At 33.9% G+C, this 27565-nt stretch overlaps 1 protein-coding gene, 1 non-coding gene and 1 pseudogene across 2 annotated transcripts; 2 read left to right on the plus strand and 1 right to left on the minus strand.

Annotated features, from left to right (window-relative positions):
- Positions 1 to 5598: 5598 nt before the first annotated feature.
- On the plus strand, positions 5599 to 6123 carry LOC120171824. The gene has a single exon (XM_039179464.1). It carries the CDS (start codon positions 5599 to 5601, stop codon positions 6121 to 6123), a length of 525 nt encoding a protein of 174 aa, XP_039035395.1.
- A 381-nt stretch (positions 6124 to 6504) lies between these two features.
- LOC120171825 lies at positions 6505 to 9126 on the minus strand (annotated as a pseudogene).
- A 5829-nt stretch (positions 9127 to 14955) lies between these two features.
- LOC120171945 lies at positions 14956 to 15062 on the plus strand. The gene has a single exon (XR_005520918.1). It is a non-coding gene; the product is annotated as a U6 spliceosomal RNA (small nuclear RNA).
- Positions 15063 to 27565: the final 12503 nt, after the last annotated feature.

The raw sequence follows: 27565 nt of genomic DNA on the forward strand, positions 1-27565 counted from the left end.
AGTTCAACCTATTAAATGATCGTCAATTCTACAAATAAAACTTTTATATTTTTTAATCATTCTTTTACACAAAATTAATATTTAATGCCTCAATTATTTACAATTTTATGTACTATTAATAAAGAAGATAATAATATACAATAAATTTAAATTTATTTTTATCTCTAATAAAAAAAATAATTCAAAGATAAAATTAAGGGGATCGAGTTATTTACCCTTGCATCATCATCTACTTGTTGTGGAATACGATTATCGGATAGAGTACAATCACAACTGATAATTTGAGAAAATAAAAATGAAGATAAAGAAGACACAAAGTTTACGTGGAAAACCCCTAAATAATATATGGTAAAAACCACGAGCAACGGTAGAATAATTTTACTACGAGAAAATAGGAATTACAACTTCTCTCGATCTAACAAGGAGAAAACAATGATAATTATCTCTTGATAAAAAGGAGAAAACAACTCTCAAGAAACTCTCTAAATTCTCTAGTATTGGGAGAAAGCTAGAATGATTTGGGATGATTTTGAAGCTAAATGGGTTAGGGTATTTATAGTTAAAGCTTAAGGACTAATCTTGTAAATACCCTAAAGTCCAAGGATTAATTATGAAATTTCACCCTTTCAATTTTTCAACAAGTTTGCAGCAACTTTTGACCATTGCACCAAATATATTCGGTGCATTTAATTTTTGCACTTTCGGTGGTGCAAAGTTTAACTTTCAACAATCTCCCACTTGAAGATTTGATTGGAACAATCATATCTTCACACCATTCTTTCTACCTTGTATCTTTATGTTGCTTACGTCTCTAACAGGCCACAAGAGGATCGACACCAGGTAAATTTATCAGCATTGATTGTGTTCGTCATGAAATCTGCTAAGTTGTCTTTGGTATGGATTTTCTGCATATCTACCTTTCCTTCTTCCACCTTTTCAAGAATAAAATGATACTGAACTCATATGTGTTTTGTTCTTGAATGAAATGTTGGATTCCTTGCTAGATGTAAGGCACTTTGACTGTCACAAAACAGAGAGACATACTCTTGATTGTGCCCAAGCTCCTCCAATAGCATCTTCAACCATATTGCTTCTTTACTGGCTTGTGTAGTTGCTACATATTCTGCCTCTGTTGTGGACGTAGCCACAACTGACTGCAATTTTGAAACCCAGCTTACAGCTCCACCAACAATTTTGAACACATATCCTGTAGTAGATTTGCTTTTATCCAAATCTCCTGCATAGTCAGAATCGACATACCATTGATAAGTAAGTTTGATCCTCCGTAACATAATGCATTATTTGAGGTCCCTTTGATGTATCACAGGATCCTATTTACTGTATTCCAATTCTCTTTGCCTGGATTCACCATGTACCAACTAACCACTTTCACTGCTTGTGCAATGTCTGGTCTTGTGCATATCATAGCGAACATTAAACTTCCTATTGCCGATGTATACGACACTCGAGACATCTTCATCCTGTCTTCTTCACTGCTAGGACTCATACTGGAGGATAATTTGAAGTTAATAGGAAGAGAGGTAGAAATTGGCTTACAATCTTGCATGTTGAATAGTTACAAGATCTTCTTCAAGTAATTCTTTTGTGAAAGACAAATCTTCCTATTACTTCTGTCTCGGTGAATTTGCATCCTTAGAATCTTGTTTGTTGATCCCAAGTCATTCATTTCAATTCCCTAGCCAGTTTTGCCTTCAATTCTTCAATATCATCTTTGTTGGGTCCTGCAACCAATATTATCCACATACAATAGCTATATAACAAAATCGTTATCACCAAACCTCTTGAAATAAGCACAAGGGTCTACATTAAGTCTGTTGTATCCAAGACACATAATGAAGGAATCAAATCTCTTATACCAACACCTCGGTGTTTGCTTTAGACCGTACAGAGATTTGTTTAACCTGCAAACCAAGTTCTTCTTTTCTTCTTCTTTAAAACCGTCAGGCTAGAGCATATAAATATCTTCTTCAATATTTCCATGAAGAAAAGCTGTTTTAACATCTAACTGTTATAGATGTAAGTTCAATGTAGCACACATTGCCAAAACTACTCGAACTGTTGTTAGTTGAACCACAGGAGAAAAGATTTCATTGAAATCAATACATTCTTTTTGAGCGTATCCTTTGACCACTAGTCTTGTACGATACCTCTCAACTTGATCGTCACCATTTCGCTTGATTTTGAAGACCCATTTGTTACCAATTGGCTTCCTTCCTTGTGGTAGTGGAACAATGTCCATTTATTATTTTTATGAAGGGCTTTGATTTCTTCTTGCATTGCCATCATCCATAGTGAAGCATCTGAGTTGTTTATTGTCTCATGGTATGTTGATGGCTCACCGTCTTCTGTTCAAAGGCAGTATGCAATATTTCCTTCTATAACATAATCTGAGTGCCAATTGGGACGTCTTCTCACATGATCTGATTGACGAATTGTTGGAGCTTCATAACTTTCTGGTTCTTGTTTGTCATGTGATGGTTCTGCTTTAGAAGAATCTCCTTTTCCACATGTATCTAGTAGTCTCTGACTTTTTAACGCTATCATCATCATCTTTTCTTTGTAGCTTATCTTCTACAAAGATAACATCCCTGCTAATGATCACTTTGCGGGCAGTAGAATCCCACAAGTGATACCCCTTTACACCATCAGCATACCCCAAGAATTTGTATTTCCTGGATTTTGGATCCAGTTTTGAAATTTCTTGGGAGTTGTACATCATGTACATGATAATTCCAAATACATGGAGGTTTGAATAATTAGCTGGTTTACCAGTCAACATCTCCATTGTCTTCAGCTCTATTGCAGTTGATGGAGCTCGATTCAACAAATAATAGGCGGTATTGACTGCTTCTGCCCAAAATGATTTTTCTAGACCTGCAGCCCTCAACATTGCTCTTGTTCTTTCTAATAAGGTTATGTTCATCCGCTCTACCACTCTATTTTGTTGAGGAGTGTTTACCACTGTGAACTGTCTTTTGATGCCTTCTTTCATGTAAAAGTCATCAAATTCTTCACTTGTGTATTCTCCTCAATTATTTTTTCTGAAACACTTGATCTTATTTCCAGAATCAAATTCCACCTACGCTTTGAAGATTTTGAAAGTTGAAAACACGTCTGACTTCTTCTTAATAGGGTACACCCAACATCTCCTGGAGTAGTCATCAATAAATGAGATAAATCATCAATAAATGAGACAAAGTATTTTGCTCAGCTTAGGGATATAACTGGTGCTTGCCATATGTCAGAATGAACCAATTCTAGAATACTTTTACCTCTAGAATTTGACGTGTTGAATTTCATCGGGTGATTTTTACTTGTTATGAAATGCTCACACAAAGTAAGTGATACTTTTGTTAAGTCTGGAAGTAGCTTTTACTCTACAATGAATTTCATTCCTTGTTCTGACATGAGTCCAAGTTTCTGATGTCATAGCATTGCAGAATCTGAACTACATGAGGCAACAGAGGCTTTTACTTCTAGAAAAGTCTCTCCCTTCAGCATGTACAAGTTTATTGCTATCTTTTCACCTTTCATCACCACAAGCGCTCCACGGAACACCTTCATGATTCCTTTCCGTGTTTCAATCTTGCTCGCATTATTATCCAACAATCTGTAGGATAATAAATTTTTCTTCAGGCCTTTCACGTGCGTACATCTCAAACAACTTTAATTATTCCATCATACATCTTCAATTTGATGGTTCTCACGCCAATGATCTCTAAGGCATGATCATTGCAATTATACACAGACCCTCCTGAGACAGGTTCATAATGATGAAACCATTCTCTTCTTGGGGTCATGTGATATGTTGCTCCTGAATCAATGAGCCATATATCTGTAAATCTTTTTCTACCTTCCACGGTGGTTGACGATTCACAACATAGAGCATCTCCATCATCTGAAGTGTTTACGGTATTGCCTTCTGGATTAGAGTTTTTATTTAGACTCCAACAATCCTTCTTCAAGTGACCTTTTTTTTCTACAGTTGTAGCACTTTAAATTCTTCTTGCTTTTCCACTTTGATCTACCATGTTTGTGACTGCTGCTTTGGCCACGTTCTGTTGATCTTCCTCTCATCGTTGTCAATGCTTCTGCTTGTTGCAAATTTACTTGTCCGTCTTCCTTGTTCTTGCGCCGATTTTCTTCTTGTAGAACAACAACTGCAACATCATCGAAGACTAGACTGGTGACATTACTGTTTGTCAAGTTTATGATGAGTTGATCATACGAATCAAGTAGACTTTGAAGTAGAAGTTCAACACATTCTTGTTCTCCTATTGTACATCTTAGGGATGTAAACTGGGAAAATAAAGTGTTCAGCGTGTTTAAGTGCTGCATCACAGAAGTAGATTCTGGCATCCGGAGAGTGTACAATTTTCTCTTAAGGAAAATTTTATTGTGCAACGATGTGGCCTCGTACAATTTGGTGAGATGATCACATATCTCTTTAGCTGTCTTCTTCTCCTCGATGATTGACAATACTTCATCTGCTAATGCTATATGAAAGTTTGCCATAGCATTCCCGTCCATTTCGATCCATTTGTTGTCATCTGTGAAATCTATCGGCCTTTCACTAATAGCTGCTAGACAACCGTCTTTCCTCATGATGACCTTCATCTTCAATTTCCACAATGAGAAATTTCTCCCATTGAATTTTTCAATATCAAATTTCATTGTCATATATTCTATTACGGATAACTCCCACTATTTCACTATCATGAATAGTTCTTTGGAACCTTTAAAGAATGGGTAATACCTGCTTACTTTCTTATGTTGGAGGATCCACCTTTTGGTGGCAACCACAAAGACAATAAATAGATATTACACACTCAAATCTGACTCTGATACCAATTGTTGCGGAATACGGCTATCGGATAGAGCAAAATCACAACTGATAATTTAAGAAAATAAAAATGAAGATAAAGAAGACACAAATCTTGCGTGGAAAACCCCTAAATAATATAGGGTAAAAACCACGGGCAACTGTAGAAGAATTTCACTATAAGAAAATAGGAATTACAACTTCTATCGATCTAACAAGGAGAAAACAATTATAATTCTCTCTTGATAAAAAGGAGAAAATAACTCTCAAGAAACTCTCTAAATTCTCTAGGATTGAGAGAAAACTAGAATAATTTGGGATGATTTTGAAACTAAATGAGTTAGAGTATTTATAGTTGAAGTTTAAGGACCAATCTTATAAATACCCTAAAGTCCAATGATTAATTGTAAAAATTTACCCTTTCAATTTTTCAACAAATTATAGCAACTTTTGACCATTGCACCAAATCTATTCGGTGCATTTAATTTTTACACTTTCGGTGGTGCAAAGTCCAACTTTCAACACTACTATATGATGTACAGGATTTCAACAAATTAAATAAAAGAATGGACAAGATTACCTAATTTTGGAATCAAATTACAAGGAGTAAAAACGCAAGCTATCACAATTTAAAAAATGTATCAAACAAACAAATATATATATAAAAAATAAAGTTAAAGAATCATTAAACGCGCATCACATGGAGCAAAGTGCGAGATACAGATCAACGTCAACAAGGCTACGTGCAAATCGCAATGTTTATAAAAAGGAATCCAAACTCTTTAATTAATCAAGACAATCAAATCAATGAAATCGTAGATGGACTTGAGGAATCTATTAAGTCAAATTATGGAGCTTTTAGCGCCACGAGAACATTCAACGGATTAATATTTTCCCACTGTCTACCTGGTGCTGCAACGTTGGTCACTGGCACCATCATTTGTCCCAAAAATTCCAGAAAGGTTAAGCTTTGTTTGAAAGAAAACCCGAAAGTCGATCCCATGGTCTTCGTTGAAGTTCCCCTTGGCACAACAGAATTCACCGGTTCAATCGACAGCGGTGTTCTTCGCATAGTCCTGGACCCTGTCCCTGATTCAGGTATCACGCATAGGTGGCTAACGTATTGCAATGGACAAAAGGTAGGCTTTTCCAGAAGGTTGGAAGTTGGTCAGGAGGAGAAATGGGTGCTTGAAATGATGCAGATGGTTCGTCTGGAGCCGGGTTTTTGCGCAAAACGGTTTGGACGCCGGTGTGATCAAGTACTTGAGAGGCCAGTTTGAGCGAATAGTTGGTTCAGATGGTTCAGAGGCTTACCATTTGGTAGATCCTGCATATTGATCAGGACAAGATTTGAGTGTTTTCTTTCTAAGTAGCAACGTTTCCTTCTGCTATGTTTTCTAGTTCATTTGAATGCTCAAAGTATATAACATGGAAGAATTATTAGTTTATGAAATACACAACTCGAATAAAAAATATATACGAACCACTACGCATACCAACAATTATGTCACAAATGATGATGCCACATTGCCATATCGATTTGTATTCCTTTTCGTTTCTATTCTTTTTACAAGTTAAGATTTGAAATATTCCAAAATGAAAATGCTTTCAAAGTGCATCATCAGGCTCAAGCACCATGCCTTGATGATGCATACACTCGATCATCTTACTAATTCTTTAGATATAAGATATCTAAAATTAAAATTATGAGGAATCCATTCAATGCTCTTGCGTGATTTCCCTTGCTGACATTTTCTGATACTGCAACCAAGTGATTTCGGCAATGACTGTTGGACCATTTCCATGAGACCAGACGGACACAAACTCGAATCCTTTGCAAATGACTCTACAATCTTTGGTAACAGAATTTTCTTGTTGCGGACACCGAACGTAGCCCGGATGTACTCTTCTTTCGCGGTTTCCAGCTCTTGAAATACCCTCTTCGGTGTATAGGCACGGACCTAAAGAAATGAAGAAATGTAGCATGAAAATTAAAATGTTTTCGACTGGTGCTAACTGCCAATAGTAAAGAAAAAACACAGATCAAAGAAAATATAGTACCGCGGGATCCGAATGATTTCCTGAACAGAGTGCAAAGTGTAAAAGGGGTTCAGATTGTTCAATTGCATATGCCTGCTTTTTGTCTCCTGGTTTAAATTTTGCCCTCGAAGAAAGTAATAACCGAAGCCACTACACAAAGGAGAAAGTGTTATAAAGCACCGCCTTAAAACATGATCTAAATCAAGCACACAGTGAATATTAAAACTAGAATTAGATGCATTGATACATCTCATATGAATTATCATCTTTTCAGAACAAGGTCTTTAACAATCTTAAGTAATTAAAGAATCGAAACTGATAACAAGACAGATGAGGCTTGAGATCTGCCTGTCCCGGACGAGATATACAACATCCAAGGATGGAACTCTGTTTGTATCTGCACTGATGGTGTGACCTCCAATGTTATATGCAGCCTGTATGTGTTGAAGAGTAAAAGATAATGAATTCCGATCTCGTTTCATCATTCAAGACAGGCGACAATGAGATAGTTTATCCTTACCCTCAACAGTAGAAAAAGTCCCTTCACTCTGTTTTGTGGAATACCGTAAGCCAGATATGCCTATTATGGAAGAAAGAAAGACTGAATATATAATCTATCAAGTTGAATTGGCGGCCAACGCTATAACAGAAGTGTTTTAAACCTTTCATCCCTTTTAGAGGGGGTAAAGAAGGCACTTGTTGCTCAATGCTTTCCTATACAAGGAGAGAAGGTACTGTTCCAAATATACAACTTCCAACTCTAATACAGCAATTTCCTTGACTAACTCCGTACCAAGATGCAGAAAAGCAGTGTCCACTTTCAAGAGTCAGACATGAGGGAATATATAATAGGGCTAAAAGTAGATCAAGAAAGTAAATTCTAATGTAAAAATTTGGCATAAACGAGAACTTAATCGACCACCAAGACTAGAAGCAGCCAAGAAGAAGAGGAAAATAAGGAATAAACTCCTATTTCCTTAGAACTAAAGGAGCAACCTTTGATATCGGCACCCCTGCATCATAATGGGACCAGGTTCTATAACCCAATGCTATTTCTATTGCATGACGAACCTCAACTTGATCTTGCAACCTTTTCTCAAGCTCTGAAATCTGCACAAAACAGTTTTAGAAAATCACATTAGCAATACTTTGTAACTTGTGAGCGGTACCACAATCTTGGTTCATTAAAGACCTCACAAAATATAATTCAAAGCCAATGTGATATCCAAAGATGACTAAAACGATAAAAAATAAAATAAAAAACAGGTTAAGTTCCACACCCTTTGTTTCAAGGAGCTTTGGACCTCAGTGCTAGCAGTGGAAGACTGCCGGTTCTTGGTTTTGACAGAGTCCTTCAAATGCTTCATACAACTCAGTGCTTCAAGAAAACTGCTCAAGCCCTCTTCCTCAACTCTTCTCTCACCAGGAAAGCTGTCACTGCAATTGGTAGCCTCTCATGAGTGATTGCCAAAACTCAAGCTAAAAGATAACTTGTGTCACATTTCTATAAGCAAGAAAAACCATGGGTGTAATTCCTCACCCTTTACCAGTGGTCCATTTAGCTATCTTTCCATAAACAATCTCAAAAAGGATCTCTGATTACTTGAAGTAACCTATGATTGACTTATTAATCACCGACCTTACAAAATAAATCCGAAAGAATGAAAAATATGTAAAAACAAAAGGAAGAAAGAATAATCAACAGGCAACAAATCTTATGCAAATAAAAGTTTGATGTGAAGCCAAATTTCAAGAAGTTCCTTAGACTTTCAAAACTTCTTTCAGTAAACTACGGACCACGAAAGCATTATCTTGGAGAAGGGGCATGGAGCCAAATTCATAAAGGAGAATAGGCAAATGCCTCTTCAGGGTCAAGTTTTCCATTTCAGTTGTTAGTAGTTTGTAGGTAGAAAAAAATAATGCCAGATCAATATTGAATAAGATATAGACAAAAGACAGACTAAAAGTGCATCAGTTTTGTATACCTCCACGGATGATAAGGATAATAATTCAAACATAGATATTACTAAGGTACAAATACATGAGTAAGCACCGGTAAATGCTTAAAGTTCTTAAGTAAACACCATCTCAAAACTCCTTCCGGTTAGATCTTGACATTAAAGTACAACAATGGTGACTGCAAAGTAACAGAAGATTTTGAAGAGTCACCTCTTCGGACGCTTGTGCCTTGATATCCCTCTCGATCCCAGCATTTTACTTTTTCCACTGCCTTGAAATCCCATCACTGAGAAACTATTGTCACAGAATAAGTAACTGAAAGAAAAAATATTGCTGATACAAGAGACATAAACTGAAATAAAGTAGAGGACTTTACCAACTAGGCTCTAAAAAAAACAATGGAACACCTGAAGGGTTCTGAGGAAGATGAACCAGGTACCCAAAAGTACAGGTACGAAAAGTTAAATTTTTTTGGCTTTTGACCAGTGATTCTGTTTCTTTTATGAGTTACTCTAAGTTCATTCACTCTATAAAACAGTCACCTTTTGCAATAAGGAGAAGACTATCTCTTTCCTTTTCTCAATTAAAAGATGTAAACCAGCTCGTGGGCTGTAAAGGAAGAAGAACTTGGCATAGGAGCAACGGCATTGTTTTTGAGACTACACCCTCGATGTCAAATGTCCAAAACGTCCTAAAGAAGATAGCTAAGAGAAAGATAAATAGTGATCCTTGCCTATGACCCTATTTACACAAGCATTTATTTGTTAACGCCTCAGTTTCCACATTCTCTTCTCTTTTTGGAAAGCAAGTGGGAGTTGGTGACTGTCACCCTGTATCAAGCAGATATATACATTATATATGATATTTGTCTCAGTTCACCTGTTCATCCCGCCCCCCCCCCCACCCAAAAAAAAAAAAATTTTGCCTCTCATTGTTTATGTAAATTAAGCAATTGAATTTAATTGTCTAAATCATCAGTATGATGGTTAATTCGATTAATGGTTAGAATGTTTCAACTACAAGGTCACAGATTGGCCTAATCCGCTTGGAAACGCTGATATTTGAGTTGGTTTTCAACTAATATCCAACAATAATGCTCCAGCAAATAATTTATGGCATCAGACAAACTTCCATTTGATTATCTCACCTTTTTGTATGGAGATTGCAGAAAAATCCAAAAGCCTAGTCTATAAACAAAACCCTTCTGAGAAACATTAATATATCTGAGACTGTAAAACTGAATAAGCATAATCTGGGTATTTAACATCCTCATGTAGTTGTTCTTATTTTTAGTTTTGCTTAGTGGTGAACTATTTTTTTTGGAACTATCTGATATTTTTAGTTGTATCAGAAAAAGGGTTGCAAATTTAGATGTTCTGATAAATAATAAACAAATGGTGATTGTTTAGCTGATCTAATGGCATTGATTATAAAAAATCTAACAGGCTCAGAGTTCCATGTGTGAATCAATACTGAAATTTTTCTCGAAAAGTTGTCAGTTTATAAACAAAAGGATAGGTTAGATAGACTTGAGCTATGTGTCTCCATGGTTTAATATTCAAATGATATTCTCAAAGGCTAAATGACGACGAGATTTCTTAGGACCATTGAAATTTTATATATTGAAGATGATGGATGATTGTTAATGTTGAAGAGGAGTTGAAACTTGAAAATCAATGAGAAGTTGGTGAGTAACGTCTTGTACTTTGCAGCTAAAAGTGATCAAAGAAGATGAATGAATTTCAGAGGAATTAGAATGGGCTATGGTCCTTATGACCATCCCTATATGAAAAAGTGAAGTTTCCAACCTTTGGACAAAGGAATCAATACTAATTATATACAGCAAAAGGTTATTTCTCCCTTCCCCACACTGCTGTCCCCACTACCCTCCCTATATTAATAAAACTTAATTTTCTTATTGTCCTTTTCTAACTCAAATATACCCATTTAAAAGTAAGGCTAAAATACAAAAATGGTCCAAAATTGAGTCATTCAATTATTAAAAACTATAAAGTGGTCCTCCAACTATAAGTTGTTGCTTTGTTGAGTTTCCCGATTATTCAAAATTACAAAATAGTTATTCGACTATTAATATGTTCTAAAATTGTCATTTTCTGTTAAAGATTGAAGGCGATATGAGCTGGATGTTGACAGAGATATGATAGTCATTCGAGATTCTAGGATCAAATTTTATCATATCCAATCAACAAGTTAAGTCAAACTCAGACTATTGTCAATTTTTTAACGGAAAATGACGTGTTTAGAATACATGAATAGTTGGTGACCATTTTGTAACTTTTAGTCGTCGGAGGATTCAACAAAATAACACTCTATACTCAGAGAACATTTTATAACTTTTAATAATTGAGAGACTCAACAAAATAATATCATATAGTTGAGAGACTATTTGTTTACTTTACTCTAAAAATAATGACTTAATAAAAAATTAAATGTCTAAACAATATTTGATTTTTTTGGTTAAATATGTTTAAAGACTCAATCATTTAATAATGAATACCCATATTCCTTACATATACGGCGTTCAAATCTAAATCTTCAAGAAATAATAATAAATACCTTAATTATGAAAATCTCTTATTTAAAGAATTTAAATAATCTAATTTGAGTTTAATCTCGAGTGGTCGTACAAAAAATAATGTGAACAAATATTATATATGGAAAAAATAAAATTGAGATTCAATTTTTAACTATAAATATATCTTAATAGTCAGCGGTTGCTTGAATTTATATAACTTCAAATATAAAAATGAAAATTAGCTACAGTTAGATCAAAAATTGAAATAATATATAACCCAAATCCCTTAAACATTAAAGATAGAGTAAACTACACGGATAACCATCCAACTATGGTCAAAAATCAATTTGATCACCGAAGTTTTGATTGAATCAATCAGACCACCCAACTATTTAAATGGTTCAATCAAGCCACCTGTAATTAGTTTTTAATAAGGATGGTGACGTGTCCATTAATAAAAATTGTATAATTATACATTTGGTCCTTAATATTTATAAATCCTATCAATTTGGATACAAATTATTTTAATTAAAATAATTTTAATCTCTAATTAAATGGTGACACATGTCATTGCCTAGTTGGAACATATTTCTTAATTTTTTATTTATGTAATATATTTTAATCTTATCCATTCCATTATTGCACATAAATTACGACAAATGCCAGCTTAGATTAGATTCTCCTTATCAGGGTTAGCCCATTAATTAATGCGTGTGCCAATGGCAATTGCATATGCTGGTGTGTGATTTTTCCTCGAGCAATTTGGCCCGACTTCATTCTCATTTTTGCATAAAAATTATCAGAACTCCATTCGATATAAGACAAAAGAAGAAATACGAATATATATTTAAAATTTAGAGACGATCTTGTTAAAAATGTAATTTAAATCCTAATATTTAGACCATAAGAATATAAATAATGAAATTGATATTTGAACTAAATACAAATATATTAAAATTAAATTTTTAATAACTTTAAACCTTGTATGCCTATTATCTACTAAAATTAATAGCCATTAGGATTTTTTTATGTAAATTAAATCAGTCTACAGTCCACCCATATCCTACTATTGGGTACCATTTTTGAGGAAAAAAATTACGAAGAACTCCAATTGCCTGCATCCCTTAAAACCGTATACTGCAGATTTTTTTAAGTCTTCATCCTTAGCTCGAGCAGCAACCCCCCCCCCCCTCATTGCAGACATGTCTTTGCCGACGTCAATTTTCTCCCCCTTGGAAGGAACAGCTGAAGCGCCCCTTCATCACCCGTCTCCATCGCCTTCTTGCTGACAATATGGTAGATCTGCGTAAGAACTTCGGCAAATGCATTTTCCACGTTTGTTGCTTCCAAGGCTGAAGTTTCCATGAAGTAGAGGGACTCTTTTTCATAAATAAATATATTACATAAATAAAAAAATTAAGAAAACATGCTCCAACTAGGTAATAACAAGCATATTCACATCGATCGCGGTACGCTCCGATACGGGAAGGTGGAACGGGATCGCAATTCGCTAGGTCCCTAAAATTCGATACGAGGGATAGACTCATTTCAGATCGCTCTGGTACGATGTACCATATAAATTGGTAAGATGTACCAGTTTTTTAAGTTGCTATTTTTCTACATCAAATTTTATAAGTAACTATAAATAGTAGGGATAAAATAAAAGAAATTAAAATTTCCTTAATATATATATATATAATCATATAAGCCAAAACGGGCTTATTTTCATTTTGTTTCATTTCTCAGTTTTGAGAGAGAGAGAGAGAGGGAGATACAACCTGCGCCCAGATTTCGGTGGGTTTTCCACCGCGTCATCGACGGTCGTCACCGTATGCCGGCGTCGGAATTAAAAGAGAGATGTCACCCGAAACATTTCCTCACCCTTGTTTCAGATCCAAGGTTAGATTCGCCTAAAAATGGGTCTATCAACGTAGATCTACGACGAAAGCTTCAACTTTTTTCGTCTCCGACGATTTTGGAACGATCTGGAACGCGTTCGTACCAAATCATATAAGCTTTCGTACCGAATCGCGATTTTGGAACGACCTAGAACGCGTTCGTATCGCGTTTTGGATCGCAGCGTACAGTACGTAGATCGTGGGCTATTGAGCGATTTATGTAACTATGATTACAAGTGTCACCATTTAATTGGAGATTAAATTTATTTTAATTAAAATAATTTATATCCAAATTGATAGGATTTATAAATATTAAGGACCAAATGTATAATTATGCCATTTTTATTAACGGAAACGTCACCATCCCTGTTAAAAACTAACGACAGATGGCTTGATTGAACCATTAAAATAGTTGAGTGTCTGATTGATTCAATTGAAACTTCGGTGGTTAAATTGATTTTTGACCATAGTTGAGTGGTCACCCGTGTAGTTTACTCTTAAAGATATTTGATGTTTTTCTTTTACATATGCACATAACCATGAAAAAGATAGGCCGACAGAAAAGGAAGACTATTGTCTAACTGAATTCTTTTTTATTATTGTTTTCATTAATCTTCTTTAGGAATTTATTTGATATTTAAGATTAGTTTTTTTTTCATTGAAAATATATTTTAAAAAATTAAATTTTTAAACAAATATTATTCAAAAATTATTTTCTCATGGATGATATATATATATATATATATATATAATTCACCTATGTTCGATACACTTTTTCAAAAATTATTCATTATAATTATAAAATATAATAATTAATATTATTTTTAAAATATTATAATTTAATCAATATTTTTATGAAAAAAATATTATAATTATTAACAATAAGTTGATCTAGTAAGATGATACACTAAATATTTTAAACAAGATCAAGTTTTCTTTTATATAAAACCAATATCAAAGTTTGAATCTTGATATTGTAATATAACAAAATATAGCAATTTGTATTAGGATAATTGCTCTCATAATAAGTTTCTACATTGTATAATATGTATTAGTCAATCAATAGATCAAATACAATGACTAATTTAATTATATTCAGTCAGACAAAAGAATAAAAATTCTTTGTTTTATTGTTTTCACTAAGGAGAGTTGACGACGAAAGTATTTTGGGTGTTTATTTTAAAAGTAAAAATGAGAAAAAGTTTATAAAAAAATAGACTATAACATATTTATATAAAATAAAAAAGGATTTAATCAGTAAGATAAACTACATTTAACAACCTAATTTACATCGACTAAATTTAAAAAAATAAAATAGATATTTTTAAAAAAAATTACATGAAACCATAATTGACTTAATTTTTTAAACCAATCCTTCCACTGGCTTTTTTTTAATATTTATTTATCTATTGCTGCACTTGTTTTCAAAATTATATTTAAATATCATCATTTTAACCACCCTCACATTTTATGATATCTAATTCAATATTATTTAATGGGATGATGTATCTGGGTTTTATAGATCATTTATTGATGGGCTTGCTTGTCGGCCTGGCATTTGAGACCCCAAATATTTTTGTACTAGGTCCATCAACACCTATTCAATTGAATGCCAGGCCACGGTTTGAACTTTTAATCGAAAACTCCCGCATCACTCACGTACAGTGTTTCCTGCTGGTTTAAGTATAGAAACTTACGAGCTCCGAAATTGGATCGATGCAGAGAAGATTAGCATGGCTCCTGCGCAAGGGTGACATTCACAATTCGAGAAATGATCTAAATTATTTAGTTTTGATTTTTTCCCGTGCAGATCCACCCTTCATCGAAGACTACTGGCGTTAATGTTCCATTGCAGCTTTCAGGAATTTGTTAGAATAAACCTAGTTTCCTGTTTGATTGCATTTGTATTGTGGCTTATATGATCATGATTATGAAAGTGCAAAATTCTTGCTTTCTAATGCAGAAAATTTCAATTTTAATAAGCCTAAAGGACATTGCTTTATGCTCCTATAGAGAAAAAACTGAATTTGGATATCACTCTTGTTATAGTTGCTTAAAAGTTTTATGTCATTTGAGAAAAAAAACAGAGGTGGAGTGATGGGCAGAATTTTCTGAATGTCTGACCCCTGTACAAAACTTGATTTCAGCATTAATTAATTTATCAGTGGACTTTTCTGGTGCAAGTTCTTATGTGCCATTCCCCCAGTCTTGAAATGTTCACTTATTGTTCTACTTTGATTTCCTTCATCTTTATTGCCCTGTAACAGTTATAACCAGTATTGAAAATTGCTCCTACTATCTAGCACCTTGCTGTAAATTTTTCCTTAATTATCCATATTTGGGTTGAGTTCTATAACGATTCTTGAAGTCCCTTGATGAGCAATTCCAGCTAGTTGTCATACCTTAATTTCAGTTAGCTACTTAGTTAGAGAGATTAACAAGAAAAAACTTCCAACTGAAGGTACCAGTTATATGGCGTATTTTTTTATATTTTCTTAGTAAGCATGTGAGAATATATAGAAGCAAGATAATGGTTGTCATATTATATTTGGAGGTTATGAGATTGCCATTATGGTTCTGTGGGGTTTTGTTGTCTGGATTTAAGATAACATCCTTTGGATTTTTACTTGGAAGTGAGTTGTGTTCAATAATTAAATCCAAAGTGTTTGATATTTCAAATTAGCAGTGTGTTAGATTCTTGTGGTGACTGGCTGGCTTTGTTTGGTTTTTGGTGTTTCAAATTAGTCAGGATTTCACTGGAGTTCAATGTTTGCTGGTCACAATATTATAGCCTTGATTACTTAGGTTGTTTGGCATCTCCTTTCCCCAAAATTCTCTACTTTTTTTTCCCTTTTCCTTTTCTTGTAGTGACATTTAGCCACTGATTTATACTGTATTGCAAGTTAAAAGCAGGTTGTGGTTAAGTTTATTTGGAATTGGGCCACTGGTGTAGCTTTTGTAGTGGATGGAAGTCTTTTTTATTCCCGTTACCAGGGATTATATATCCTTGGCCAATCCCTTCTTGATGCTGAGGCACCTTTGTATTTGGATTATTATATCCTTTTCTTTATTGCTGCTTCATATAGATTCCTACTTTTATTTCATATCACAATAACCTTACCACCGAAGTTAATTTTAAGTTTCTTGATTACTCCCATACCAGAGAGTTTTTGATTTTGTTTGATATACTACGGAATCAATTTCTTAACTCAAGGGCTGGTATCTTTCTTGTTTCTTATGGCTTGCATCTAATCCGTCGCTTATGGAATGCATTTGTACGTTGATCGGACAGGTTTAACTATTATGTTTTATTTAATAAATACTTTTGCCACTTCTACCTGTAATTTATGTACATATCATATTAAGAGTTTGCAGCTTGCATGAACTGTTCCTATTCAACATGCTGTCCTGAGACATTTGATCATTTATCTCTCTTTAATAATGATTATGATGATGCAAGAGTCATATACAAGAAACCTGTGCATGTCAATTTTCCTTGTGAATTGTGATGACAAAGGACGTATTATCTTGGAAGTACTTTAATTCTTGTTCTGTCAGTCTTTCTCTTTTCACCCTAAAGCATCATTTCTGGTTTTGCTTGTTTTATACTGTTTCTCAAATCACGGAGGTATCTACCCTTATTTGCTGGAAAACTTTTTCTAAACGATTAATCAGATACCTTTCTTTTGTACTTTCCTTTTCTTGCCATGCAATAGATTCTTTTATAATTGTCTTCTAAAGGCGTGCACCAGTGACTTGATATGATACTCATAAGCATCTAACATGATGGTTAGCCCTTTTGAGTAACAATTAAATAGGCAAATGTAATCTGATTGGCATTCTTGCTGCTTTCTTTAATTGCGAATTATATGCTGTGATTAAGCCTTCTTGAAACTGTGCATGAGAGTTACATTGCCTGCAAATGCAATCAAGTGTAGCTGCAACATAGCATGTCCAAATAGGGTATTACAAAAATGGAGTACGAGTGAAACTAAAAGTTCCCAAAACAAAAGAATAAGGTAGTAGTTTCAAATTCTAGTTGTATTTTATAGTTTTATCCTTTGACATTGCTTCATGTCTTACCAGGTTTTACTTCCTGATTTATGAGGATCTGTCTTCACCATATGCTTGCTTCTTCTTCCTTCTTTTCTTTCTTTCTTTTTAGCTTTTTATGTTTTATGTTGAGTAGGCTATATGATTGGATTCCAAGTATGATATAGACGGTTGCAACTATACGTATAACATCTATTCTCATGGTAATGATATGAGCCAGTTTATTAAGGAACAGGTCCAATATGTCATAAATGCAAACAAATATGGGAATGTTTCTCGGTTCATCAATCACAGGTGAGGATACACTTGCTACGAATCAAGTACTGAATATAGCTATTAGTGCAGAGCTGACTTTTGATTGTTTTCTGAATGTATTGAATCCTACCACTTTCACTTTGTGATTTTGCGGATAGCTATTGGTGAAGAGCTGACTTTTGATAATGGAAATGAACAGCTGCCTGGAGAAGGATATCCATGTCAATGAGGAGCTTCTATGGGGTCTCAATGGCATCAAGGTTTTGCTTTGCAAGTTCCCAAATGAGTGATACTAACAAGGGAGATGGTCCTCCATCAAGCTAGTCCCTGGACGAAATTCGACACACTTGTTGTGAACAGTTGTACATTTTAGGCTGCTGGTGGTTCTTTTATCATGGCAACCGTAAAGGTGTCAACTTCCAAATCTCTATCACTCGTTCAGTTGACGAAGTGGGATTTGTATGGAAGGATATCAAGAAAAATTATTGCATTATAAAGAATTGAATGAATTATCATTCAAAATCATATGGAGCTCATTGATAAATGATAAACTTTAACAAAATTTTTGAGTTTAGATTGAATAGCTGTAAGATGGTGTAAAGAGAATTCACTAAAAGAAATTACATTTTCAGTGACACTAAGAACGGTCACTAAAAATATCAAATTCAGTCACTGAAAATCATAATGATAAAATTTTTGAGCCGTCATTTTTTGTCACTAATATATTAGTGATGATTTATTGAATTTTGTCACAATTACTTATTTTTTTTGTGACTACATTTTTAACACAAAATGATTAATAACAATGATAAAAACTTAGATACTAATATTATCCTTATTAGTGACAAATATTTTATCACAATTACATAATTAAATTGATTAACTAAAATATTCATTATTAAATCAACTATAGCAGAGATATATTTCAGTTTTTAGTTGTATTCATATTCTTTAGGAACTTGCATTACAATCATTTGTCATCAGTTAGTTATTCGATAATGATAGATAATGTGACGTCTCTACATGTTTATCTACATAGGTGAGAGTGTCGCCCAATCCAATTTAATTAAATGATATAGTGCTTCATCCACTAGTTGTTGATTCCACATGTGATTCTTTAATAAATTAATATAATACATGACTTCAAGAAGATATAACATGAGACCTTTAGGTTAAAAGTGCAACAATTAACCACTGTGTTAAGAAAGAAATATTTGTTTTTGAAAAAAATTAATATTTATGTTAACCGCTGTGCTAAGAAAGAAATATTTATTTAAAAAATAATATTTAGGTTAAACTATTTTTTGGATCAATTTTATGAAACTATATTAATTATAATAGTAATTGTCATTATAATAATTTAATTAAATTTTCTATAATTTCTCATATAAGATATGTTTGTGGAAGAAAAATATAAAAAATAATTAGGTTGATTTTCAAATATAAACATATAAATAGTAACATCTAAAACTAAACTTATACCAAGTGTCTTTAAATTATATTTAATAGAATAAAATAAAATAAAATAATAATATTTAACAATTAATCCCTTGTGGTGAAAGTCCTAAATAAAAAAATAAAGTACTAATAATTATTTGATGTTAGCAAAACTCACATATATCTCAATAAAGATCATAAATTAAAATATAAAAACTAATCATTTAAAAAAAAAATTAATCATAATTAAAAATTAAATGATATTGTCAAAGTTTATAGTGACCAAATAGAAATATGACACAAATATTTACTTCATTAATGACAAAAATAATTATCGTCACAGATCAACAACAAAGAGAGTGATAAAATATTTTCGTCACAATTATAAATAATAATAGTGAGTACTTAATATATTGTCACTATTATAATTTTTCCTCGAAAAATAAGTTAGCGTTAATTCGAGCCTATTATTAGTGACTAATTAATAATAACAGTTTGCTTTTGGTCATAATAGAACACTATTAGTGATCTGTTATGATATACTTTAAAATTGTCACAATTATTACTTAAAAGGTGACCAAACAAAAATAAATCATAATTACTCATTTTAAAAATGAAAAAAGTTCGACACAAATAATATATTTTCTGTGACGAAATTCTTTAATGTTAGAATTAAAAGATCATTAAAGATCTTATTTCTTGTAGTAACTGTAGGTTAGCCATATTAGTCTTTCTGAACGAGCTTCATGGAAATTGGATCAAACTCAATAGCTTGCAGTTGCACTATATCTGCTGGCTTGATCGTAAAAGCACAATTAAAAAACTCTAGAATAAATCTTTGAGTATATGTAAATATGTTACTTGTAAATTTTTTAAGGGGTAATATTATTTTGGTGTAGGGAATCCATGGAGATACGCCTTAACTAATAAGGAGAGTGCTTTCGAGGAGTACTCGTACGTAATGATATCATTCTTATATTCGAATATTTTTTTAACATATTGAATATATAGATAATTTAATACAAAAATTAAGGCAATAAGCTTTTATATTGGGAATCTATGAACATACACCTTAACTGGTAAAGAGTGTGTTTCTAATGATTGCTCGTGTAAAATAATATCCTTTTAAAATTTTTATTTATAGGAAAAATGATCATAATTTGGATACATATTTAAATTCATAAAATTTCAATATCTAGATAACATATAATCGCTTTGGTATCGATTTTGGGTATTGTGGTGTTGCTCACACTTCCCCACGCATAACCGACTCCTGAATCATTTTTAAAACGAGTTTCTGGTTAGACACAGACAAGTTTTATCTTTTAAAGTGATTTTTATTTAAAAAATATTTTAAAAGATAATTTTTGGGTATTCGACCTACCTTTCTCAAGGATCGATGAAGACTCCAAATTCGTTTTCCTAAAACCCTAGTTTTTAAAATTAAGTTGGTTCGATCACAGACCAAAGTAAGTAAAAAAATTAAGGATTGTTCTAACAACTTGGCGACTCCGCTGGGGACTGATTATGGAGTCAGGCCGTAATCGATTTTATGTTATCTTTATAATTGAAAATTGTTAATTTAAATGTTAATTTAAATTATGTTCCTTTTTTTAATTTATTTTATGTTCATCATTGCATGTTTCATTTTTATTGATTGTTTATTAATAAATAGTTGTATTAATATTTGATTTCTCTGGTTTTAGATTTCTAACATATTTTTGAATTTGTCTGTAAGCCTGTAATGAGTTAGGATTGAGGGTCTGGCAGGCCCAAGGGGGCATCAACAAGGACAATTCGAGGACATCTTTTAGTATTACCGAAACCATGTCCATTCTATTCCGAAACTTTGTCTGATTTTCGGCCCAAAACTCTACCAAAAATTCTACCCGTTATCTCAAAAGGGGAAACTCACTCTAACCTTTTGCATAGATCTACTTTTTGCAAAAAAGAATGAAAACTAGAAAAGCATGTGATTAGGATTTACTTGCCAAATAAAAGAACGGGGTAGAGATCATGTCTAGGTAGGATTCACCATATCACTCTTGGGTAGGTTACATGTGGGTAGGATTTTATGATATGTTTTCTTGGTTATTTGATTATTCATTCCACATAATGACACCATTCTTTTTGTGTTTTTTTTTTTGTTTTGTTTTGTTTGACTGCATTACATGATCGTGTCATAAAGAAAGGTGTTGGTCCATGAAGTGGTTATTCGAGTAGAAGGCAATCGTAAAATGGACGAATTTCAACAACAAGGAAATACCAAATGTAGAAGTGAGGTCATTGTCTAAAGCAACCCAGAGGAAGAAAGGAGAAAGTTTGAACAAGGATTATATATCAATGCTACCAGACATTGCTCCAGTTAGTCTTAAGAAAAATAATCTTCAAGAATTATATGAGAGATCTGGGAAAGTTGGGAGCATGGTATGCAGATTGCTTTCTGGAAGAAGCATGCCGATATAACTCTTTTATTATACATGAAGGTAAATGAGCCATTGATCAAAGCCTTGGTCCAATTCTGGAATCCTATATATAATTCTTTCACTTTCAAAAAGGAGGATATGATGGCCACTCTAGAAGAGTACAACTCCCTATTTCGTTTTGAATGGATAAAGCTAGATAAAATTTACTCAAGTGCACCAAGACCAATGCCCCTCAAAACTAAGTTTGCAAAGATTACTGAAATGGGAGAAAAATAGGTGACTGACCACATTCAACACAAAGAAGGGTATGAGTGTTTCTCAAGGCCAAGTATTAAAGAATTGATTTTTGGCCATAGGGACATTGAGAAGAGCATAAAAATGTTTACCTTAGGCATTTATGGATTAGTAATCTTTTCAAAATTTCTTCACTATCTAGACGCAATTGTGGTTGATTTATTTGAACGATTGGAATAAAATATAAATCTAATCCCTGTTGTCTTAGTTGAAACGTTCAGGGCTTTGAATAATTGTAGAAAAAATAGTCTAGTCCCTTTACTGGATGTTTTCAACTGCTAACTGTTTGGATTCATATACACTTCTGGAAGACCAAAAGAGGGTCTGGTTGTTGATTTTTAAGTTGTTATTTACCTTTAAGAAGTTACCTCAAACAAGAATGGCCGAAGCATTTAACCAGGAAGAATTGGATATCTCTCTTCAGGAACCTGACAACACAAGATATAGTATGGTATGTCCCATAGCTATCTTATGTCGATATTCTATACAAATGTGGAGATTCATATTGGATAACTTTGATAAGGATCTGAGGAGGAGTTGGCTATGCCCCACTCTTGGTGTTAAGACAATAAAAAGCTTCATAGTTCGTCCCGGTCACCGTTGGTATAAATTAGTTCGAGTTTGCATACCAAAATGATCACTACAAGAAGAAAATTTGTAAATTGTCAGATGCTTGGAAGAAAACCTTTCGTAATGATATAGTAGCAGATGATATTATGTTAACACTAGATTACATGGTCTAGTGAGATAGGAGAAAGAATGATAATATTCCTTACCTGACTGAGATTAATCTATTCCTGTGGAGGAACAATTTAGATATGTGTCATCTGAAGTAGAAATACTCAAGAGTGAGTTTGAATTTGAAATATACAAGAACAAAGGAGAGTACGAAATCCTTAAGCAAGAAAATTTCATGTTGGACCTCGACGCTGGGTTTCATAGCAGGTAATTCGAGCTCATGCAAATTAGGAAAAAAAATTGAAGTTGATTTTGTGCGTTTATAAAAAGATTATCAATAGATGAATCGAGCTTGGGAATTTGCTGGACTTGGAAAGACTTCAGAATAGTTGAGGAAATAACTAAACGCTGAGAAAGAATGCATAATCAGAGAAGTCAAAGCTGAGGGCGAGCATAGTTTCAGAGAATTAGAAGCCGAGAAGAACATAATGGATTAAAAGCTCAAAACAGAGAAGACGTCCTAGGCCTGTACATTGAATGAGGAAAGAGAAGAAGCCAAAGGCTTGATACAAATGCATACCATCGGTAGGAGATAAGAAAAGGAACTCATTAGTGAAGTGAAAGGGTTAAAGGCTAAGATCGATGGGCTTGAAGTTAAAAACCATGGAAGACATGATGAGATAGCAAAAGAAAGGCAAAGAGCTAAGAGACGACATGGAGAAAACCAATATGTTTTAAGGATTTAGATTTGAAGTGAACAATGACAAAGAATTAGAGAATTGAAAGCTGAAGAAAGGCGAAAAGGTAAAGAGTTAGAACTAGGAAGGAAGCATCGAGACCATTCACTTCAGAATAAGCAGGATGAAGTTCACCTATGGATGCAACGATATGGGAGAAAGAATGATCAAATAAAAGCCCTTACTCAAGAAAATAAGGAGATAGAAGCAAGACATATAGATAAATTAGCTAGAGTTAGGCTAAGAATGCAAAGTATAGTGCTTACATCTTGCAGCTCGAGAACTCTTTATTTTTGGAAGATATTCATCGTGAAACGATGAATCTAAAAGGAAGAATCGAAGAAAGCACCATTTTACAAATGAAGGTTTGTGATTTGGAAGATGCTTTACGAGATTGTTAAGCATATATCGTTAGTCTCATGCGCACTATCCGAAATACCAATAAAAATGGTAGAATAAAATTGATTACTATAAGGACTGGAAGGAAAATGCGAATGGCGTGATACTCTAGATCACAACTCATATGAGTGGCGTCGTAAGGCAACTGGGTGAGATGGAGATCCAAGAAAGAGTCATCATATTCCATACAGATCCGAGAACTAACGTGGGAAGAAATGTCACTTGGCTCGTAAGTAAGATTGAATAATTGAACATAAGGGCTAGGCCTTTTCTGTAATGAATTTTCTTGGAGAGATAATGTTGTCTTTAAATGAAAGTTGTTCTAAGAATGATCACTTTATGGGATCAATGCCTTTTGACATGCATCTTCATTCTATTTACATTGTATTTTGTGTCTGCGTGCTATTCATATTTATTTTTCTTTCTTTATTTACTTTGTGCATCTTACATTCGTGTCTTTTTGTATTTTATATTATGTTTGCACTTGTCTTTTTATTTCATGCAATTAAAATGCATCATTAAATCATTAAAATTAATAATGAAAGGTGTAACACATAACATTGGAAAGTTATAAGCACCTGTAGAACACTAGGAAAAAAAAGGCATGAATGATAAACTTGCCCAGATGTAGCAAGAGATTGAGGAAAATGTGAAAAAGCTGTAGGTAGAAATGGAGGAGAGGATGTTAAAAGAACAAGAAGACATGTTCTATAGATTTTCCAACTTGCTTGGGGGATGTAATCCTGAGCGTGAGAAAGGTCCAGTACCTGAAATTGTGATTGAAGGCCTGAATTACCCACCAAGATTCACCCCGACTAATGCCAAGGCTCATTAAGAAACCCCAATTCATACAGGGAAAGTACACATTATTCCAACTGGCGTCTCTGTGAATTTGCAACAAGGAATGAGCTCTCATCAAGAAGAATACCAATTTGAACGTGTTCTTGATTTTTATGAGAAGGTTAGGATAGAGTAGGACAAACAGATGAAAGAGGAGTGGAGGAAAATGAAGGAAGAAATCAAAGACATGAAAGAAAATAATGATATGTATGAGATGGAAGCCAAAGAACTAAGGTTTGTGTCTGATTTAATATTTCTCCTAAGTTCAAAATCCTTGAGTTTGAAAAATACGATGGCACAAGATGCCCCTCTACCAACAGTAGAACGTTCTGTAGGAAGATGACTGGTTAGGGGATGATTAAATGTTGATACATTATTTTTCAGGATTGCTTAATAGGATCAGCCACTCGATAGTATAACCAGCTGAGCAGGACTCACACCCGCTCGTAGAAAGATTTAGCTAAGGCATTCCTCGAGTAGCATAAACATGTAAAATATTCAAGACCTAATCGATTGTGCTTCAAAACATGGAGAAGAAATCGAATGAAAGCTTCAGGCAATATGCCCAAATATGGAGGGATGTTGCAGTATAAGTTCATCACTCACTCGAAGAGGAGGAAATGAATATACTCCTCGTTAACACTTTAAGGGCTTAATTCCTAGGACATCTGATAGGAAATTCATCAAAAAACTTTGTTGATTTGGTAATGACAGGGGAAATGATAGAAATGACTATTATAAATGGAAAACTCGATGAAAAAGAATTTGTCAAGAAACCACCGGTTAAGGAGGAAAGATAGTGAGGTTAACAACGAGAGTAACTATAAGGCGGGAAATTCCAGTAACATCATAATATCACACCTCAAGGAATAGGGTTGTCTACCCAAAACATTACCAGATAGGACTCGAGGGCACCGAGGCAAGAAAGACAGAAAATACAGATTGACCTAATCTCGGTGACTTATAAGGAGTTATTCCAAGAGCTATAAGGCAGACATGTAGTGTCACCTTACCATGTGACACCTTTGCAGCCCCTATATCCCAAGTGGTTTAACTCTAACACTCACTATGAATACCACACAAGAGCACCAAGACATTCGATTGAGAACTTCATTGCCTTCAAAAGAATTGTCTAAGGTTTAAGAAAGAAAAACGTAATAAACTTTGGTGATGATGCATAAAAAAGTGGCTCAGAACCCTTTACCGAATCATAAAAGTACAAGAGTCAATGCTATCATTGAAGAGAGGAGAAAAATATTCATAAGTGATGTGAATGAAGTATGTTCACAAATGAGATGGGTATGGGGTCGGATTATCAAGTTAGGATTATTGGTCTCAAACTCAACAGTGAAGTTTAGTAATAAAAACGTCTGCCAGTATCATGATTGTGAGGGCCATAACATACGAGATTCTGTTGAATTTTGAGTGTTAGTCTAAAAGATGTTGTACAATAAAGAAATGGAATTCTAAAAGGAGATTGAGAAGGAAAAAAAGAAAACAAACTTATGTGCATCTGAGGTTTCTACTAGGGAAATCTATAATGCTAACCGCCCCTTGGTTATCATACCAAAAGCACAGACTATAGAGAAGGTGACACAAAAAGTGGTAATTATACCCCTTCTCTATTTCCCTACAAAAGAAACCTACAAGTCCCCTAGAGATATGAATGCATGATAGAGAATGTTGGGGCATCATAAGATATAAAGGGAGAAGTAGACGAAGTTGGCCATTTCACCCAAAGTGGTAGATGTTGCTTCCTTATCAATCCAAGGAAATCGAGAAAATATGTGTTGGTGACAAGGGGAAGAAGGTCGAAAATTTGTTGAGAAAAGAAGTTGAACCAACCATCAATGAGCTAGTAACATAGAATAAAGTTGTTGAATTTGTAAAATTTCTAAAGCATATATCATTGATCAGTTGTATAAGTTACCGACTCATATCTCAGTTATTTCACTATTATTGAGCTTAGAGGCGCATCAAGATGCTCTATTAAAGGTTCCAAATCATACTTGTATACTGAAAGAATTACATGTTGATAATTTTGACAGATTGGTAGCCAACATCCAAGCAGACAATTTCATTTATTTTTTCGATGATAAGATCTCCTTTAAGAATGATAGGCAATCACAAGGCCCTATACATTATTGTCAAGTGTAAGGGGCATGTGTTATCAATGGTACTAAATTACAATAGCTCTGCAAGTGTTATCAAAGCCATAAGCCTTTGATGGAATGAAGAGGAAAGTGATGTGAAAGATTGACATCCCTTTAACCATTGGCCCATCAGCCTATGAAGTTGAATTTCTTGTCAAGGACATCATGCCTACTTAAAACTTCTTAGTAAGAAGGTCTTGGATGTATCAGGCAGGGGCATTTCCATCAACATTGTACTAGAAAATCAAATTTTTGATTGAAGGGAAGTCGATATGTATCAATGCTAAAAAAGATCTAATTGTTTTTGTCTTGACTAGTACTCTCAATATTGAATTGAGTGAGAAAGCCCTTGAATGATCCTCTAGGTCTCTTAAGTTTTTCAATGTTGCATTTGTAGAAGAAGGAGGGAAAATACCATGTCCAAGTCTGTCTGAATGCATTCGGATGAATGTCAGCCTAACTGTCGGAAGAGGGACAAAATATGGAAAAGGTTTAGGCAAACGCCTCCAAGGATTAGTCGACCTCGTGTTTCTTTCTTCCAAGAGAGACCGCTTCAGCATGGGATATCAGCCCACCTTGAGGGAAAATAAATTCATAAGAGTAAGGTGGATAGGAGAGGACATCAAATAGGAGTCGATGACATTTCCACAACTATGTAAGATATTTGTAAATGGGGGTACATATTCCAGGGAGACCGACCAGTGAAGAATCATGTTGTTGAGGATGCCTACGAGACTTGAGCATCAATGCTATACTAAAGGGAAAAGATGATGAAGGAAAACCCGTCGCAATTTACCTCGCTCCGCCAGGATTTGTACTGGACAATTGGATTGCAGATGAATTACTTGTACTTTACAAAACTTTTTCAAAGTAATACAAGAAAACTTTCCCTATTGTTCAAACCCAGGGCAATGGGTGATCTTTGTAAGGGTTGAACTCCATGTCTTTAATTTACAGTAAAAGATGCATTTCTTGAAATCTCACTTGGAAAATATTCTTTCATTCATTTGTTCATTC

This window comes from Hibiscus syriacus, unplaced genomic scaffold (genome assembly GCF_006381635.1).
Source record: "Hibiscus syriacus cultivar Baekdansim isolate YM2019G1 unplaced genomic scaffold, ASM638163v2 tig00111837_pilon, whole genome shotgun sequence".
NCBI classification, from domain to species: Eukaryota; Viridiplantae; Streptophyta; class Magnoliopsida; order Malvales; family Malvaceae; genus Hibiscus; species Hibiscus syriacus.